This window comes from Lithobates pipiens, unplaced genomic scaffold (genome assembly GCF_037356315.1).
Source record: "Lithobates pipiens isolate NorthernLeopardFrog02 unplaced genomic scaffold, aLitPip1_a1.2 Scaffold_1, whole genome shotgun sequence".
Lineage (NCBI taxonomy): Eukaryota > Metazoa > Chordata > Amphibia > Anura > Ranidae > Lithobates > Lithobates pipiens.
This window is the reverse complement of record NW_027507685.1, coordinates 83,176,021-83,196,685: the sequence shown is the minus strand read 5'-3', so window position 1 is coordinate 83,196,685 and position 20,665 is coordinate 83,176,021. Positions and strand designations below refer to the sequence as shown.

At 43.3% G+C, this 20,665-nt stretch overlaps 1 protein-coding gene across 1 annotated transcript in view; it reads right to left on the bottom strand.

The window, feature by feature from the left end:
- The window catches only part of PPP6C (protein phosphatase 6 catalytic subunit), a gene marked incomplete at its 5' end in the record, with an annotated part of 221,407 nt that overhangs the window by 80,742 nt on the left and 120,000 nt on the right, over positions 1-20,665 (bottom strand). The window contains 2 exons of the mRNA XM_077485847.1: positions 15,340-15,481; positions 19,925-19,990. Of these exons, the coding sequence (XP_077341973.1) occupies positions 15,340-15,481; positions 19,925-19,990 (208 nt within the window). The remainder of the gene's footprint in view (positions 1-15,339; positions 15,482-19,924; positions 19,991-20,665) is intronic.

The window sequence follows — 20,665 nt, the reverse complement described above, 5'->3', positions numbered from 1 at the left end:
GTGATAAAGACGACCCTCGTGATGCATCCAGTATTAAGTTAAGGTCTATAGCCCAACTATGACTATGCCCCTACCTTGTGCTGCTCTAACAAAGCCAGATAGGGAATCATAGCGGAGATCCGATTTTCATTCGGCAGATATAAACAAGCCAAAGTGACTTTCTGCTCACAAAAAAAGACCCTTTGCTATGAGAAAATGACTCATCTTCAATGATCTGAGTTTCCTTCCAAGGCAACTAGTTCGAAAGTTCGATCGGGAACCACTTTGATTTGGAATCCGGGGAGGCACTATGGTAAACCGTGGGAAACCTGCGGTTGCCCAATCTGGGAATATTAGTTAGTTGCAGACTGTTTAATAAGGGAGAAAAAAAAAATCTATAAGCTAATAAAAAGAGAAGAACTTGGAATAGCTTCCAAGAATAGAAAGATACGCTGGACGGGGTGCGATATCCGGATCCTGTCAGAACGAGCAGAAAAAGAAAAAAATTTACTCGCTTCTAACTGTCCTCCAATTGAAGAGAAGAGGGTACAATGGGGGATGTGTATAACACAGACAGTGCACTGAGATGTGCAGGCCAGATGTGTATGTTCTATATCTCTAACATGAACAGTGAACCACCCAATGAGGAATTAAGGGACCTGTTAGAGCATAGCAGTGAAATAAGATGATCACGCATAGCAACAACACATAGCAAACATAAAATAGCAAACCGAGGCCATCCTATCACGACACCTTGTAGCAGATCCTTCAACTTAGCAGGGGAAAATGAAAAACATCCAGTCTATCCTTCAATTTAACTCTTGCTAAAATAAACCTACAAGCAACTATAAAAAGCGCTCATATAAATCCCATCAGCTGGCTCAAAACTCCACATCAATTGCGATGGCAGGGTGACGTCGGCTCCTCCCTCCTTTATTTGTATAGCACAATTGTTAGGAGGTTGTGCTGATTATATGCTCTACATACTTTTCCGTAAGCCAACATTTCTGTATTCAAAATCCTTTTTTTGGTCTTATGCCACATTCCACTTTTATGAGATACTGGATTTGGGTATTCACTAGCACTTCACTGTAAGGCATAATCAAATTAAAAGAAATCCTTGAAATATATAACTCTGTATGTAATGAATCGATATAACATAGGAGTTTTACTTTTTTAATTTAATTACTGAAATGAATTAACTTTTTGAGGGCATTAAAATTGTTGAGATGCACCTGCATATGTAATTGATGGGGTATGGGAGAAGGCAAACTACAAAAATTTACATATACATTTACTGAAATATATAAAGAAGTTAGACAAGCTCTGTATTAGCCTTGGAGTTCTACTGACAGCCTAGTGGTGATGTCTTATCGTCTGGCTGCTAATATGTATTCCTTTTGTAGCTAAAGGGAAAATAATACAATTTACAAGTATATATATATATAAAAATTGTCATTTTGGGGGGGGGACTTTTGGAAACTTACGACCCCTACTTACGAACGGCCTCAATGCCGGCCACTTGTGCACCACCGTGGTCCTGGAATCCTTCGAGCAGCTATCTTACAGCACCTGACACATCCCACGCTGCAGTACTACATGTACTGCATGGCCAGAAGAGCACTGAACATCCCACATCCATGCACAGGCGGAAGTTACACTTACAAATGCAGTGTTCCGAATTGCACACAAATTCCACTTACGAACAAACCTACAGTCCTTGTTGTGTTCGTAACTCAAGTACTGCATGCCTATATATACATTTCTGCAGCCTTGGAGACAACACCCCAACAAGAGAGAGTGCAGTTTGCCACTTGTGGCCTCTATGATCAGAATTCTTTACCAGTTAGGTAAGCTGGGACATGAATCAAGGAGAAAATTTCAGTTTAAATTTGGGAATTAAAAACCTCTTGTGGGAAGCAGAGAGGGGTTAGAAGAAGGCATCAAGGCATAACTTCTGACATTATAAAAGGACACACAGATGTGACTATCCCCTTCACAGTCCAAGAATGTGCTATAAGCAGAGCAGGAGCCATGTAATGACTGTGCCTCTGGTGTTGTCCACCACTGTTAGACACTCTCTCTCGTACTTAGAATTGGACACATAGCAATTGCAACAGCAGAATGGCAATGGCAGGCTCGGGAAGTGGTACTAAACCCTAAAAGATTTATTCATGTAACCAGGGCAGTTGAAACCAGGCTCAAGACCAGCTCAAGTTCAGGCAGGGCAGGGTGGGCTGTGATGTGGACGTGATGTGCAGCGAGCAGGGGGAGGAGCCGATGGCGGCGCCTGTGAAAGCGCACGGAGGGGACATCAGCCGCGCTGCTTGATCCACGAGGCGGCCGAGGGAGTGAGGGAGAATGGCTATGAATCGAGGGTGGGACTGGTCCTTGAACGGGCGCCCGCTCCTGCCCCCCCTCCCCACTTTATTTAATGTGGGGGGGGGGGACACGGAAGGGGCCGCAATCAGAGCTTCACCCCTGGGGTTGAGGTACACGACTAGGACAGGGTTATATCCTGGTCGGGGGTACAGAGGCCGTGACTTGGCAAAGGGAGAGGGGGTGAGGGGGGAAGGAGGTTGGAGGAGTGGGGGAGGGGGGGGGGGGAGTAATAATCTACAGTCCAGAACCTCAGGAAATTGGATCTCCAACCAAGGACTGATTAAAAGTAGAAAAGGACAACGGGTATCCTTTATAGAGAATGACTACGGTTAATTTTGTGACCTATAATGTTAGAGGATTAAATATTCCTGCAAAGAGACATAAAATCTTGAAAGAGATTGAACAGTATGATGCAGGAATGATATTCTTGCAGGAAACTCATATGGTATGAAAGTAAGGTTAGATTGTACTCCCCGTGGTACCCTAGGTGGTACTATGGAGACTCAATCACAAGTAATTCAAGGGGTAGCCACAGGGGTAGGCAGGGAGGTATGTTTTTCAGTGGAAGGTAGATTGTGTGATTTCGGAAGGAAGATTTTATTTTTAAAGGGGGAGTGGTGGGGAACAAAAATTAGAGTTACGCTTACCGGTAACGTCTTTTGCAGTAGTCTTTCAGGACAGCCACTATGAGAGATAGACTCCTCCTCTTCCTCTGGAAACACTGCGCCAGCCCATAAATTCTTACTTCCCCTGCCGGACCTCAGTTTATATCGAGATTACCTCCGGCCAGCTGGGGAGACACAAGAACACATTAATAACATATTTATCAAATACCATTATCTTGCTGCGCTCTGGTCTTTTGTAAGACTCCGGGTGGGAACTAGGGCTGTCCTGAAAGACTACTGGAAAAGACGTTACCGGTAAGTGTAACTCTAATTTTCCCTAATCGTCTTTCAGGACAGCCACTATGAGAGGATAAACGAGCACTTACCAGTTAGGGTGGGACTACAGCTTGCAAAACCTTTCGCCCAAAGGTCTGCTCACCTGCCGACACCAGATCCACTCTGTAGTGTTTTACAAAAGTGGAATAGCTGGACCATGTTGCTGCTCTGCAAATCTGCTCTGGCGTTGCTCCCGCTCTTTCTGCCTGGGAGGCTGCCATAGCTCTAGTGGAGTGTGCTTTAATACCCACTGGGATTTCTTTCCCTGCAACTGAATAAGCCTGCTCGATGGCTACTCTGAGCCATCTAGCAATAGTGCGTCGGGACGCTTTACAACCTTTTCTGGCCCCGGAAAACAAAACAAATAAGTAATCTGACCTTCTGAATGTCTTGGTCAGTTCCAGATAGTGTAGGATACATCTCCTAACATCCAAATAATGAAATTTTAGTTCCTTCTCCCCGGAGGGATTGGGACAAAAAGAGGGCAAAAACAATTTCCTGGCTTCTATGAAAGCTGGATGTCACTTTCGGCAAAAAGGCCGGATCGGTCTTTAAAACTATCCGGTCCGGAAAAATAACGCAAAAGGGAGCCCTGACTGATAAGGCCTCCATCTCACTGACCCTCCTGGCAGTTGTTACTGCTACCAGAAACACTGTCTTCAGAGTAAGCTCTCTCAGAAAAAACTCCTTTAAAGGCTCAAAGGGGGGTCCAGTTAAGCTCTGTAAAACTAAAGATAAATCCCATCTGGGAAAGGACAGACCCTGGACCGGTCTCTGTCTGGACAGGGCCCTAAAGAACCTGACTACCCATGGGTTGGCAGCCAAATGATCTTCCAAATAAACACTGAGGGCTGATACTTGACCCCTGAGGGTACTAATGGATAAGCCTTTATCTGCCCCACATTGTAAAAATTCCAAAACTGCGGAGGAGCTCCGTACTGGGAAAGAGCTCTCTGCGCACCACTTGTTGAAACGTAACCAGACCTTTTCATAGATCTGGCGAGTTTCCTTCTTCCTACTGTCCAGGAGGGTAGAAACTAGTCTCTCTGAAAATCCTTTAGATTTTAATAAACCTTCCTCAGTAGCCAGGCCGCTAACTTCCACTGGCGTACTCGTGGGCAGAGGACTGGCCCCTGAGAGAGAAGATCGTCCCGAGGGGGCAAGAGTAGGGGAGGTTCTACCGCCAACTGCTTTAGCATTGAGAACCATGCTCTTTAGGGCCAATGTGGAGCCACCAGAATCAGAGATGTGCTTTCCAATTCTGGTTCAAGGCGTCCACGCCTAAGGCTCCCTCTCCCCTTTTTAGGGAGAAAAAACAGGGGGTTTTTGCATTGTTTTTGGATGCGAACAGGTCCACCTCTGGAGACCCCCCATCTCTTTATTATGAGATTGAAGACCTCCTGGTTGAGAACCCAATCGCCCTCCCTCAGCCTCTTTCGGCTGAGAAAGTCTGCTACCACATTTTTCTCTCCCCTCAGGAAAACTGCTGAGAGCGAAAGGGTGTAGGTTTCGGCCCAGGACAGGATCTCGGTCGCTAACGACAACAGGGCTCCGCTTCTCGTGCCACCCTGCTTGTTTAAATAGGCCACTACGGAAGAGTTGTCCGACCGCACCTGAATGTAGTGACCCCGGAGCTTTTTTGAAGAATCTGAGGGCTAGTCCCACTGCCCTTAATTCTTTCCAGTTGGACGATCGAGTCGCCTCGCCGTCCTCCCAAGTGCCCTGGGCTAGAAGGGAACCCAAATGTGCCCCCCAACCTTTTCCACTTGCATCTGTGGTCACTACCCGAGAAACCGGGATGAGCCACAGACGCCCCTGCGACAGATTCGTCATTTTCCTCCACCACCAGAGGGATCTCTTTACCTGGTGTGGAATATGTACTAGGGTGTCTAGAGCCTCCTGACTGTGGTCCCACACCCCTAGGATGAAGGTCTGTAGGGGACGAAAATGTAGCCCTGCCCACTGCACTGCTGGGAGGGTAGATGTAAGGAGACCCAATACTGACATCAGAACCCTTATGGAAACCAGCTGGTTGCTCTGAAGAGAGGCCACCGCTCTGTCCAGCTTTTGTACCTTTTCTCTTGGTAGAAAAACTCTCAACAGTGTTGAGTCCAACAGGAAACCTAGATAGGAGATCTGTTGTGAGGGGATCAGGCTGGACTTTTCCAAGTTCAGAAGCCACCCCAGGTCTGTAATGACCCCTTTGGTTAGATCGAGATCCTTGACCAACTGTGTTGGGGATGCTGCAATAAAAGCAGGTCGTCCAGGTAGGCTATTATACATATCCCCTGGAGCCGAAGAAAGGCCATGGCTTCTGCCAGGACCTTGGTAAAAATGCGGGGTGCAGAGGATAGCCCGAATGGCAGGGCCTGAAACTGAAAATGTACTGTTTCTCCCCCTAAATCTATGGCAAGGCGTAGAAACTTCTGCAAGGCCTCCGCTATAGGGATGTGTAAATACGCGTCCCTTAGGTCCAGAGATACCATGAAACAGTTGCGGGGCAGAAGAGCCCTTACTGAAAAGATCGACTCCATGCGGAATATTTTGTATGTCACTGAAGCATTCAGGGGCTTTAAGTTCAGAATCAATCTGAACTTTCCTGAGGGTTTTTTCACTACGAAGATGTGAGAATAAAACCCCCTTCCCTCTTCTGCTTTTGGGACCCTGAGAATACCTTTGCCTTTACCATGCACCTGGGTAGATGCGTGACAAGGAGCCTTTGAGGGGGTGGTCTTAAGAATTCCAAGAGGTACCCCCTTCTTATTACCCCTAAAATAAATTGATTGGGGGATATTGTCTCCCACTGTGGTAGAAAGGCCCCCAGTCTTCCTCCCACTGTAGCTGGAATGTCACTGGGTTTTACGGGGCTGGACAGGAGGGCGAAAAATCGCCCCTCCTCTGCCCCTGCCTTTTTGGGGCCAGGATTTCTTTTTCCCCTCTGGTTTAGGGGTTTCCCTACGCCCTTGCCGACAAAACCCCTTTTTAGTTTGTACGGGGGTTTTCCGTTTAAGAGGAAAGGATTTTTTCCTGTCCGGTCTAGAACAGTCTCTAGCCCTGGGCCAAAAAGGAGGTCCCCCGTCAGGGGTATCCCACAGTTTTATCTTGGAGGCATTATCCCCTGGCCATGTTTTTAACCAGAGGGCCCTTCTGGCCGAATTGGCTAGAGCCGCCGTTCTGCCTGACATGCGGACGGACTCAGCAGAGGCATCTGCTATGTAAGTGATCCCTCGCAGCATAGTAGGGAAGGATGACAGAATGGTTTCCTTATCTGTGCCTGCCTCAATATGTTGTTGGATCTGTGAGAGCCAGTGCTCTAAATTGCGAGCCACAACTGTAACTGCCATTTCAGGCTTTAGATTGCCGATAGCCGAGTCCCACGTTTTTTTAAGCAGAGAGTCAATCCTTTTGTCCATGACATCTGCCAAGGCCCCCATGTCTTCAAACGCCAAATCTGTGTGTCTGGAGACCTGGGAGAAAGCGGCATCCAATTTGGGATGTTTATTCCAAAGGCATGCCGGGTCCTCTGAAAATGGGAACCTTCTTTTGAGGGATCTAGATAAAAAGGGTTTTCTCTCCGGATCCTGCCACTCCTTTTTAACTGTTTCCATTAAAACTTTGTGCACTGGAAACACCCTTCTTTTTGGTTCCCCCAAACCTGAATACATTTGGTCATGCAGGGTTAGGGGCTTTTTATCCGTCTGGATACCGAGGGTTGCATAAATTGCCTTTAAGAGGTCCTCTACCTCATCAAGGGATAATTTATATCTGGAGGCTTTCCTGGTCCTCCCCCTCTAAACCCTCCTGGGAATCGGAAGAGGAACTGTCTGGAAGTTCCCTACCTGTCCCTGAAGGGCCTGCAACCTCTGTCCCCCCCTGTACTAGCAGGTTGGACCGGAGCAGAACTCTGTGCTAGAGGTGGGGTTGTATCCTGGGGAGATGGACCTGTGGGAAGCTGAAATTTTTCAAAAAGGGACCTAAAAGAAGAGAAGGTGGACGAGAGCTCTTTGACTGAAGCTGCTAGTCCTGACTCCTGTTCAGATTCCCTTTCCCTAACGAGGGAGTCAATACAGCCTTTGCACAACACTTTGGTCCAAGATTCCCATAAAATGTCCCTACAGGAGGCACACTTCTTTTTAGAGCTATGCGTAGACCTAGTTTTTTCCGTAGCTTTCTAAAAAAAAAAAAAAAAGGAAAAAATAAAAAACAGAAAAAGACAAAGTCAATCCAAAGCTCGGGATACAACCCTGGGAGTGCACTAGACCCTTTTTTTAAAGAAGGAATCTGAGCCTCCCCTCCCCCCTGGCCACCCAGGGGGTCTGCCCCCCCCCCATGATAGAACCATACATTGGGGTGGGGGGATCCCGCTGCCTGTGCGCGTTCCGAACTCATCTCCAGCTTGTGCCCGGCCCTCCTATCAGCTCCACGACCCGGAACCGGAAGTCAATCGTATTCGAGGTCAAGCCTTTGTTTCCGCCGGATACGACGTCGCCCGTCGTTCGGCCCGCTCGGTTCAAAGAAAAAAAGGGGCGGACTGTGCCCTTGTACAGGGAAATCTTTCGAACGGCTTGCCAGCTGCGTCCCTGTAGACGCGATAGGAGTCCCCCATGACCTGAAGCCGCGCTCGACTCGGAAGGGGTGGCAGTACCTGGTGAGGCAAGTAAACCGTTCGACCCGCCCGACATGCGGACGTTGGTTTCGAACGGTTTGAACCCAGCTTTCTCCAAACGAAGCCCCTGCTTCTTTCAACCGGGTTCTTTAACGAAAAAATGGCCACAGCCTCCCCGACTGATCGGCCTGGTTCCTTGCACAGTGTCTCCCCTCCGGAGGAAACACCAATAACTGAGGTCCGGCAGGGGAAGTAAGAATTTATGGGCTGGCGCAGTGTTTCCAGAGGAAGAGGAGGAGTCTATCTCTCATAGTGGCTGTCCTGAAAGACGATTAGGGAAATATACCGTAGCCAATATATACTGCCCCAATAGGGGTTCAACGATATTCTTACAGGAAACGCTGAAAAAATTATGGGAGTTCAAGAGTGAGATGGTGATAGTTGCGGGAGATCTGAACTTCTGTATGAACCCAGAATGGGACAGTACGTTTTGAGCCCAGGGGACAGGAAATATGCAGCTGAAAGTAATTAAGCATCAGCTCTACGAGTATCAGTTGGTGGATGTGAAGAAAGAAAAAAAAGAAAGAAAGAAAGAAAGAAAGAAAGAAAGAAAGAAAGAAAGAAAGAAAGAAAGAAAGAAAGAAAGAAAGAAAGAAAGAAAGAAAGAAAGAAAGAAAGAAAGAAAGAAAGAAAGAAAGAAAGAAAGAAAGAAAGAAAGAAAGAAAGAAAGAAAGAAAGAAAGAAAGAAAGAAAGAAAGAAGGATACTGAAGAAATTTATAGACTGGAACAATATCATAAAAAAAGAAAATAGTGAGGGGAGGGAATGGGACTTTGGTCTACAGCAAAAATTAATAACCAGAAGAGAAGACTTAAAAGAGCTAATGGAGCAGGAAGCAAGAATAATATGCAATAGGATTGCGAAGGAAAGGTATCTATGGGGGAATAAAAATAGTAAATGCCTAGCTAGGATATTAAGGAGAAAAAGATCTATAAATGATGCAGAAAAAAATATTAAATAAGAAGGGGGAGCTGGTATATAATACTAAGGATATAGAAGGAGTGTTTAGGGCATTTTATAAGCAGCTATATGTAGTACAGATAGGACAACAAGTGACAAACAGAAAGGAGAAAATTAAGGAATATATAATCCAAGCAAAAATCCCCCATTTAACAGAGGAAGCAGCCCAGGAACTAGAAAACCCAATAACGATACAAGTAGATCAGGTGATAAGAGAATCAGCGGGAGGGAAAAGCCCTGGGCCGGATGGCTTTACTATGGAATATCTAAAAAAAGTTTAGAGAAATAATATCCCCAAAACTTAGCGGATACTTTAATGGATTGGGAAGTAAATATGGATTGAGCGAAGAAGCCTGGACAACTACAATCACTACGGTGCTGAAAGAAGGGAAAGATGAGAATTAGCCCTAATGATAGACCAATCTCCTTAATGAATACCGATACGAAGCTATTCGCCAAGGTGTTAGCCCTTAGGTTAAAAAAGTTTATGCCAAGCTTGATCCACCCGGATCAGGTGGGATTTGTAGTAGGTAGGGAAGGGAAAGATACTGGAGTAAGGACATTGTTATTGCTTCAGAAAATGCAGGAGAATGGGGTACCAAGTCTGCTCTTGTCGATAGATGCTGAAAAAGCATTCAACAGAGTAGACTGGGGATTTATGCTGGGTAATCTAGAAGGAATGGGGATTGGCCCCAGGTTTTTGAGCTGGATAGAAGCACTCTATAGAAACCCAATCGCTGCAATTGGAGTTAACAGAATGCTCTCTCCACCCTTTAGGTTGTACAACGGAACCCGACAGGGGTGTCCGTTGTCGCCATTCCTATTTGTACTGGCACTTGAACCTCTTCTGGAAATAGTAAGGAGAAACCCCAACATCAGGGGAGTAGAAGTGGGGAAAGACACACACAAAGTTGAGCATTTGCGGATGTGCTATTTTATCTCTCCAACCCCAGAATTTCAATGCCAAATTTGTTAAAAGTAATCAAAAAGAGTATGGAGAACTATCCAATTTTAAAATTAACCTGGGAAAATCAGAAGTATTAACTGTCAATATAGAACTAAAAGAAGAACAGAACATCCAGAAGGAATTCCCCTTTATATGGAAGAGGGAAATTAAATATCTTGGGATAAAACTGACATCAGCTGACAAGATTTACCAGGTTCATTTTATACCTTTTCTGGACAAATTAAAAGAAATAAGGAGAATTATAGGATAGCCTGTCTCTTGAATGAGAAGAATAAACACCCCTAAAAAAAAAAATATTACCCAAAATACTGTATAAACTTCAGATGCTACCGATCTACATTCCACCGGCGTAATTTTAGAATTATCAAAACCTTAATTACAAAATACATTTGGCAAAATAGGAGACCTAGAATATCTTTAAAGATCAAGGAGGGTCAAGTGTACCAGACTTAAAAAAAATATTATGAAGCAGCGGTAGTGGAATGGACAAAATCAGACAGTAAAAAAAGATGGGTAGAAATAGAGTATAGTTCAGCAGAAATAAATTTAGGGAGAATCATATGGACACCACCACAATATAGAACATGGGGGGAATGCTCACATTGACAAAGAATGTTATAAGAGTGTAGGATGGTGTGCAAAAACACAACAAATGGAAATGTAACTCTCCACTAATTCACCTAAAAGAGAATGATCTCTTTCCACCAGGTAAAAATAGTATGGGTGGAAATTGGATAAAAAAAGAAAATGTTCAACTAAGACACATTAAAAGGGGGGGGAATTAACACATTTGAAGCATTAAAAAAAGAAAAATACTTGTTTGACTTGAATGAGTGGCGGTATCTCCAACTCAGACATTTCGTCTCAAGGATCCCAAGACCGTTGAGAGACGGAGAGAAATTGACAGCATTCGAGAGGATCTGTGGGGGAAAAATGGCCTGGGGTGGGATCTCACAGATCTATGGGATCTTAGTCTGGGAAGAGGAGATGGAGGTGCCGACATTCATAAAAAAAGTGGGAAAATGAAATAGAACCACGGGGTGCTAAACAAAATTTAGATAGAATATTGAGACTGGTGCATGGGTCCTCAAATGATAGGATGATAGAAATGAACTATAAATGCCTATTGAGGTGGTATAGGACACCAGATATGGTGGCAAATATCAAAAAGAGCAATCTGCAGAATGTTGGAGGGGCTGTGGACAACTGGGGAATATGGGACATATATGGTGGAACTGCCCCAAGATTAAACAATATTGGAGAGAGATATTAGAAAACATTAAGATAACTAAAAATCAAATACCTGAAGATCCATGGGTGTGTCTTTTCCATTGTATAGATTTACCATTGAAAGTGTATGAAGATTCCCTCATAATACATCTTATTAACGCGGCAAAAAGTTTAATCCCAAAGAAATGGAAGGAAGTGGAACCCCCAAAAGTAAGGGAATGGTGTGAAAAAAATAAATAAAAATAAATCGAAGAAATATATAGGATGGAAGAACTTATAGAGGAAGACATAGGTAGGAAATCTCAGAGGAAGTGGGAGGCATGGAAAAAAATTCAAACAAACAAAGAAATATGCTGAGGTTCAGGGACGGTAGAGAGGGGGGAAGGGGGGGGGCAGCTCCCCTCCCTCCAATCCACCTAAATTGAGGGGTGGATGGGAGGGCCGGGAGAGGTAGAGGGTAGGGAGAGGGGAAAGGGAAGAACAGATTTTTATAGAATGTAAAGTAAAGGAGATAGGAATGCATATAGTAGCGTGGAAGAGTTAGGGAGAAAGTCCCCAGCCCCTATTTAAAGGGCTAGTAAAAATATCCATGGGGTTAAACACGTTATCTTTTTTATCTGTATCTCATTGGCTCTCTTTTGGTTATAATGTTTTATGTATCTCTTTTTTGTATGTAATAATAATTGTGAAAATGGAATAAATACATTTAAAAAAAAAAGTTCAGGCAGGGCTGTAGAATTAGTTAAGAGTCCTTGCAAGTAGACAGCAGGTAGAGAACACAAGCCTGTGGAGGAAAATGCGCCCACTTAGCTTAATTGACGAGAAAGGGCACAGAGCAGAGGTGTGCAATATGCAACCCCTGTCCAGCAACTTGGTGCCACTATCAGATTAACACTGTCGCTGGAAGGAAACCAGAGCTTGAAAGAGCATAAACATGGATATTAACTGAGCAGCTATGACCAAATACTCTATAGAGTTCATCAAACTGGAGGGATCTGTCCACAGGACAAACTGCCTGCATAGCTCAATTGCACAGAAAGTGAGTCTTTGAAGACAGGGTCAAGCATTGCCACAATACAGAAAAATATTGCAGTGGCAGACTGTATAGAAAGCGTAAGGAACTATAAAGCTAGACCAAGCACCCAGTGTAGATTTCCAGGCTTACTCCGGTGAAAAAAAAAAAAAAGTTTGACAGTTCAACCCATCTGGTCCGCACTGAGTGGCTTTGATAAGTGTTTCACTTATTTAAGCTCATCCTCTTTTTTAAGCGAGTATATTTCTTGGTCTTAAACTCTATATTTATTTGATTTCCAGTTTAGTGCTAGGCATTAATGGACCTGTATTGGTTGATCCTCTGGTAGGATTTGGTATATACATGCAGAGCTTAATTAAAGCTTAGATATTTTTTTTATAGCACGCCCCCTATTTTGAGCAACAATCGTATAATTTTAATATATCTCCCTTTTTTTTACCAAATTTATTCAATATATAACCCATTACCACACTAAACAAGCCCTTTCTGCGTAAAATAAAACAAACTGTTCAATCCTACCACTATTTTATTTTTATAATCTGTTTTTTTCTAGCCTGATCTTTGCCTTTCTCTATGACTCTTTGTGGTGAACATGCCATTTGAGGTTCTGATTGGCAGATCTGATACATCTAGTTGAGGTCCTGTTTCCATTGGGGGTTTTGGCTGAGGGTAAGCATTCTGTACTGGAGCTGGCTTTTTAATGCACGATTATAAATATGTATTGTACTCTTGTCTTTTTCTCCTTGTAGTTTTACTTTGTTTGCTTTCTTTTTTCTTTGTGTACTCTGTAATAGCTTGCACATCCCCTGAGGAAGCTACCGGCGAAACATGTCGGGACCATGTGCAATGAACGTCTCCGATATGAATTTTTCGGACATCAATCGCTATAAAACTTCTCTGTAACTACCTCAGGAATTTTAAGTGTTTGTTTAATACTGTAATTACAGTAATACATTTTAATATGGATATATATTTACTTCTTGTGTCTATGTAAGCACCATTAAAATCCCAAGTCCCTCCTCTACTTATATTGGATTATTTCATTCTGGGATGTGGTGCTAAAATCGCTGTGTGTGTCCTCTAGTAATTCGACCAACAATAAATCAAAGTTTGGCAAGGCTGTAAAAAATGAAATCCACAAGCATGTTTTTTTTCCCCCAATGGTGTAACAGACATGTTTTTTTTTTTCCAGTGTTCTATACCTGGAAATTTTCTAAATAAAAAGTATATAAAAAAATATATGAGATCCACAAGCATGCAGGGTGGAAAAAAAGACTGCTCAATGGCTGAATTGGTGACCTTGTGGCCTAGTGCCAATTAACCACTTTCAGACAGGACCAATTTGCTGGTCAAAGACCAGACCACTTTTTGCAATTCGGCACTGCGTCGCTTTAACTGACAATTGCGCGGTCGTGCGGCGTGGCTCCCAAACAAAATTGACGTCCTTTTTTTCCCACAAATAGAGCTTTCTTTTGGTGGTATTTGATCACCCCTGCGGTTTTTATTTTTTGCGCTATAAACAAAAATAGAGCGACAATTTTGAAAAAAAACGCATTATTTTTTACTTTTTGTTATAATAAATATCCCCCAAAAATATATTAAAAAAACTTTTTTTCCCCTCAGTTTAGGCCGATACGTATTCTACATATTTTTGGTAAAAAAAAAAAAAATCGCAATAAGAGATTATTGATTGGTTTGCGCAAAAGTTATAGCGTTTACAAAATAGGGATAGTTTTATAGCATTTTTAATTATTTTTTTTACTAGTAATGGCGGTGATCAGCGATTTTTATTGTGACTGCGACATTGTGGGGGACCCATCGGACATTTTTGACACATTTTTGGGACCATTGTCATTTATACAGTAATCACTGCTATATAAATGCAGTGATTCCTGTGTAAATGACACTGGCAGTGAAGGGGTTAACCAGTGGGTGGCAGTGTAGGGGTTAAGTGTTCCTAGGGGTGTGTTACTAACTGTGGGGGGGTTGGGCTTTCATTTAGCGAACACTGATCTCTGCTCCAATCACATGGAGCAGAGATCAGCGTCACTAGTTGCTAGGCAGAATGGAGAAATGCTGTTAACGGCATTTCTTCATTTGGCAGCTCCGTGAGACGATCGCGGGTATGCCCGCGGCGATAGAGTCCGCGGGTCCCGCGACTGGACTCACGGGGGTCCCGACCAGCGCGGGAGCGCGCCGCCGCCGGCGTGCTCCCGATGGCAGGGCGGCAAATTTAAAGGGACGTACATGTACGCCCATTTGCCTGCCCGTGCCATTCTGTCGACGTACATCGTCGTGCGCTGGTCGGCAAGTGGTTAAGCAGCAGCTGTGGCATGAAGAAATATGTAAAATAATAAAGGACTTGGAATTAGCAGTAGTTTAAAAAAATCCATCCTCCAAAGAACAGTGGCAAAAACTAAAGCAAGCTGGATGTAGGAGGGGTTTTACCACCTAGGGCTGGTTACGGTCTATGGACCCAACATTAAGACTATGAGAACATGACCTCACATCAGCAGGAAAAAAATTCAAAACTGATTTGCATCAAAACTGAAAGCATTTTAATAAAAGTACTTGATGTTTAGAATAGACTTCCAGAAGAGGTAGCGAGTGAGAGAAGAGATTTTATATATATATATATATATATATATATATATATATATATATATATATATATATATATATATATATATATATATATATATATATATATATATATATATATATATATATATATATATATATATATAGGTGCAGGCTACATGGACCACTTGGTCTTTTTATGCCCAACTGCTTCAGCGTGTCCATCCTCCAATGGCAGAAGCATGTAGTCTTCAGAATCCTGCGCTCCTCAAAAGGACACAATAAAAATGGAAATTGATATTTCAGCTTTTCATAGATACTGAAGAGCTGAATTACCAGTTTTTGCACCCCCCGCCAAGAAATTCAGAGGCAAGATATGTGCAATTGTAGGTTCCCATTGTTGCCCAGTTACTGTAGTAGTTGGTTAATATGGGTCCCATTCTTCTTATACCTTTTACATTTCTTTTCTGTTTTGTAATAGCTTGGGGAACACCGATTACACAATGATATGGTACAGCACCAAAGTATATGGTACATACACAGTTCCAAAAGTAGTAGTGCTTTAGAGATATACAACACGCCTTAGATCTTTGTATAATTACCATAGAATCCATATACTTGGGTGATTTGTCTGCTTTCATGATTTCCTCTTAGCAGTGTAATACGGTCAGGCCATTTGGCTTTCAGAGCAAGCAGGTAGGTGAAGGTCTCCAAGCTGTAATATCCTCGGTCTACAAAGTCACCCTTTATAATGTAAAAGGATAGCGTCAGCATAATTACAGATAGTTAGCATTAAAAAAATAAAAAAATAAAAAAAAAAGTGCCAAGCAAACAGAATACCCAAATAGCTGTTACTTGTCTTAAGCCTCGTACATACGATCCGTTTGTTGGCCAACAGAGCATCAGACTTTGTCCGAAGAGCGTGTGCCAGGAACTTGTCTTGCATACTAACAGCACACAATTGTTGGCCAACAAGCATGAATGTAGTGACATACTATGTGGATTTTCTGCTCTTGACCGCCACCTTTTGGGCACCTTCTTATGTCATATTTGGCGAGCATCGATTCAAGATACAAAAATCTAACAGACTGTTTTGCTCTGAAAATTTACTAGCCTGCTAGACTGCCATCCAACATTTGTTGGCCGAAAGTTGGACAACAATGGTCAGATTTTAACCACTTAAGGAACAGCCTCGTTTTGAGATTTAGGCGTTTACATGTTTAAAAGTTTTTTTTTGCTAGAAAATTACTTAGAACCCCCAAACATTATATATTTTTTTATAACACCCTAGAGAATAAAATGGCGCTCGCTGCAATACTTTTTTCACACAGTATTTGCGCAGCGGTCTTACAAGAGCACTTTTCTTTTGAAAAAATTAAATTTTTTGAATAAAAAATAAATAAAATAAGACAGCAGTAAAATTAGCCCATTTTTTTTATATTGTGAAAGAATGTTACGCTGAGTAAATTGATAGCCAAAATGTCATGCTTCAAAAATACGCCCACTCGTGGAATGGCGACAAAAGTTAACCCTTAAAAATCTCCATCGGCGACGGGGTTTAATAAAAATAATAAAATTTAATAAAATTTTAATAATAAAAATTTTTTTTATTATTTATTTTACCTTTTCGTTTATTTTTACACTGTTTTAAAAAAAATGTAAGTGTAATGTAAACATCCCTTGTAATAGAAAAAAAAATTCCTCTTCAAACAGCCGCAGGCGTAAAACTGCGGCGTGCGGTCGGTAAGTGGTTAAGCAGTGTCGTCACACAATTCCCTGCCAAAAATCTGATTGTGTGTACGAGGCTTAAGGCTAGATATACACCTGTGTATGGTGGGCAGACATTTACTACTAAAGGCATTTTAGTTCAAAACAGATGCACAGAATTTGCATTACACTGCTATTTTAGAGCACTAGAGGGGAAAGTATCTTGGGTACTAATGTAGCTCACTGCTCCGGTTTGGCATTGCAAAGAAATTGATAAATTTCCCTATTAAAACAGAGATCAACTGAATACCGTTAGATCTTTGAATCCAAACCCATCATCAAAGCTATCTTGTAGACAATCATATTGGAACGGTGGGAGGGTGGAAGGGTGGAATGGGAATGTCTATCAAACTTAGCCAAATGCAATGTAAAATCCTTTTCTCTGGATTCATTCATGGACACAGCTCTTCTGATTCTTGACTATAGGGTTTATAGCGCCACCTACAGGAGACTATAGGACACTGGGCGACACAGTAGTGTAGTGGTTAGCACTCTCACCTAGCAGTAAAAAGGGTCGCTGGTTTGAACCACGACACTACCTGCCTGGAGTTTGCATGTTCTCTGGAGTGTGGGAGGAAACCAGAGTACCCAGAGGAAACCCACGCAGGCACAAAGACATGTAGGTAGGTTAATTGGCTTCTGTCCCAAATTGGCCCTACTATATGGGGACCTTGGATTGTGGGCTCCTTGGGATAGGGACAATTGCAGACAGACAATCAGGTTGAACTGGATGGACTGGTGTCTTTATTCAACCTTACTATGCAACTATGTACTAGGCCGAATAAGAACACAGCACCAGCTACATAGGCATGCCACTTTTTTCTGCCTAGTGATTCAGAAGTCAGGACCTAGTTCCCTACTGGGACCTGTGGGTCCATAGCTTTCTTTCCTTTGTCCTGGGATTTTTGCCTGCAGAGAACTTCAATCAACAGCCAAGCTGTGCGACAGGCTGGATTATCTAGATCCAGTGGTCACCTAAGTCTGGCCAGTGCATCCGTGCACTAAGCACTGGGTTGACAGTGACACATTCCACCTTGGACTGAAGCAGGCAGCGAGTTAAACGCCTTTGTGGGGACACATGGCCTGGCAACCTCAGTCCATACTTCCCTTTGGTGGGGTTTTTCCATTGGGTTCTGCCTTCTGGAGTTTGGGAGGCTGTGCTGCAGGCCACCATGTGCATTGCTTCGGCCGGCAGCCATATTCCCAATGATGCATCCTCAGTGTCTTCAGCTTCACAGCCACACAGGAGGCAGTGTTAGTCACCACACTAATTACGTGCAAAAAACGCTAAAAATTGAGGACTTCCCTGGGGTGGCTGACATGGTGCCTGTCCCCTTTGGTACGCACAAACTGGCTAGGTCCGATAAGATTTTTACTTAGCCTACATATTTTTACAAATTAATTTACAAGGATTGCGAATGTTCAGCGCCATGTATTCTTCCTAAACGCTGTGTGGTATGCTACTCCTTTGAAGAGTCTCTTCTGAAAAAGTGGACAATTCCTAGGCTAAACCAAGCCACTTTGGATTTCAGTGGATGAATCCCCCTTTTTTAACCAACTTGCCCACTTTCACCCCCTTCCTGACCAGGCAGATTTTAAGCCTTCAGCGCTGTCGCACTTTCAATGACCATTGTGCAAAATATTAATGTATATATATATATATATATATATATAAAAAATAGGTCCCGCCTTTCCAGGAGGAATGGCTCTTTGGGACTACCATGGACAACATCAACAAGCTTATGGGTGGGAAGAGTACCCTTTCCTCTTGCAGGCCAAAAAGAGCAAGGAATCACGTTTCAAGTCTGGACATTACTTCACGTCTCCCCTGGCGCCTCTGACAAAGGCTCCAAAGCCTTTCAGAGCTTCCGTGGGCAGTTCAAAGTTTCTGACCCCATAAGCCCCCAGAAAATTCCACCTGATCATGAAGTATTACCCTGATCCATTTTAAGGGGGGGGGGGGGGTGCTCTTTTCATCTTTGTTGGATTTCTTACCCATGGACTTTACTCATTCCTGACAAGTGGGTCTATGATCTAATTATGGCCTATTACAAAATAAAATGTCTTTCCAGAGAAATTTCCCTCTAATCTTTGGATTCCACAATAGAGACTTCGGGCCCAGTATGGGGCAATATGGGACCTGCTTCTGCAGGAAGTGATAGTTCCGGTGCCCGATGTAGTTCCTCCCAAAGGGAGGCGTTCACCCAATTCTAAAGGTCTTGAATTCCTTTGTGAGGGTACAAAGGTTCCAGATGGAATCTATTAGCTCTGTGGTGGCCTCTCTTCACCAGGGGGATTTCCTGACTTCATAGACAAAGGACCTGTATCTGCACTCACATCTGTGGGGGGACATCAGCATTTCTTGCGCTTAGCAGTCATCTGCACATCAGTTTATGGCACTACGCTTTGGTCTGCCCTTTGCCTTTGGGTGTTTAGCAAGGTTACGGCTCATGTCCTGTCGTTACTCAGAAAATGGGGGCTTTACGTGATCCACTACCTGGATTACTTGCTCTGTGTGCGGGGTCTCACCTGGCCTTGGCGGAGAGTGTCAAAATCACGATATAATCCCTGCAGGACTTGAATGTCAAGAAGTCTGCCCTGTCCCAGACATGAAAGGCTGGAGTATCTGGGACCGATTTAGTGCAGGCCAAGGCATTTCTTCCAGTGATCAAGCTCCGCACAGCAGTGCTCCTTTCCTTCAAGTGGTCCTCTCTGCAGACTTGCATGTGGACACTCGGTCTCATGGTATCCACCTTCAAGGTGATCCCGTATGCATAATTCCATACAAGTGTTCTGCAAAGGGAAATCCTGCTCAAGTGGGACAGATTGCTCACCACTCTGGACAACCTGAAATTGTCTGAACCATTCAACAAGAGCCGCTCTCCTCTTGTGGCTCAGGTCTCCTTCCCTTCAGGCCAGGAATGAATTTCTCCTCCTCCACTGGACGGTGATCATGATGGACAGTAACACAAATATTGAATTTGTTAGATTAATAGGGTAGCCAAGCAATGTGCATTTTCAGAAGGAACAATGGCAGCCTCCTATAACACATTTCCTTTAATAGCCAGGAACTCTTTGTGCATCTTTAAGGGCTGTGATTTTTTTGTTCAAATTCAAAAAGGCAAAAAACTTTCTTGCCTTGAGAACCTAGCCCCAAACACTTTCCTCTCAATTAGAATGCCTCAGTGGTAACTAGGTGTTCTCATTGGGCAAGATGGAGTGTGGGCAGGGCTTAGCCTGAAGACTGTAAAGTCAATGCCTAAGTAACGGAGTGAAATAAGTTTCAGAGGGTGCACAGAAAAGCATTCCTTAGCTTATACATTTTTGTAAAAAATTACAATGGATGACAGTGTATTGAGTTTGGGAAAAAGTTACAAAAATTGCATCAAAAAGGGTAGCAAATTTAGTGGGATTACTAACCATAAATATGTAGTTTGTGTCAGGAACTTGTCCTCCAGTCCTGAAGAGTTCACAGAGGTCATAGAACTAGAATGAAGCCAACAGTCATCAGCATTACTACATTTTACTGCACATATCAAAAGCGACAAAAAAAAAAAAGAAAAAAAAAAAAGAAAAAAAAAGAAAGAAGGTCAAGTACATACGGTATATGCACACTTTTTTTTCCCCAATAAAACACAACACAAGCAGCCACATTTGGTTCATCTACAAGTGTGATTTGAAGTGGAAGGAAAGGCCTAAATTCAAATGATAAATTTCACTTTAACAGGTTACATATTTAGGCATTAGTGCAGCAGCTGGCCTCTCCCTCTGAGCCCCAGAATGGGTCTGACCCCCCCCCCCCCCTTTTGGTTTGGGAACTGTAAAGAGGTTTGAGCAGAACCCAATAACTCTCTTCCTTAGGAAACTAACAATTCCCGGAACTGGAAGTTGGGAAACCGCTTTCAGTAAGCCTGCTCTCCTCCAAGACAAAGGCACACATTTGAAGGCCAAAAACAAGGGGAAGGACGGCCCTGAAAATTCCAGTTTCAAACCAGAGGATATGACCTTCTGTAAGCAAGTCGAAGGTGTCCTGGCACAAGATGTTTGCGATTGCCAGCAAAAGTTCCCCCCCACTGGTAATAGTGGGTGCCTTTTTATTGAGAAGAGGACTTGGAAGGCAGTTTAGAGCAGGGGTCTCAAACTAGCGGCCCTCTAGCTGTT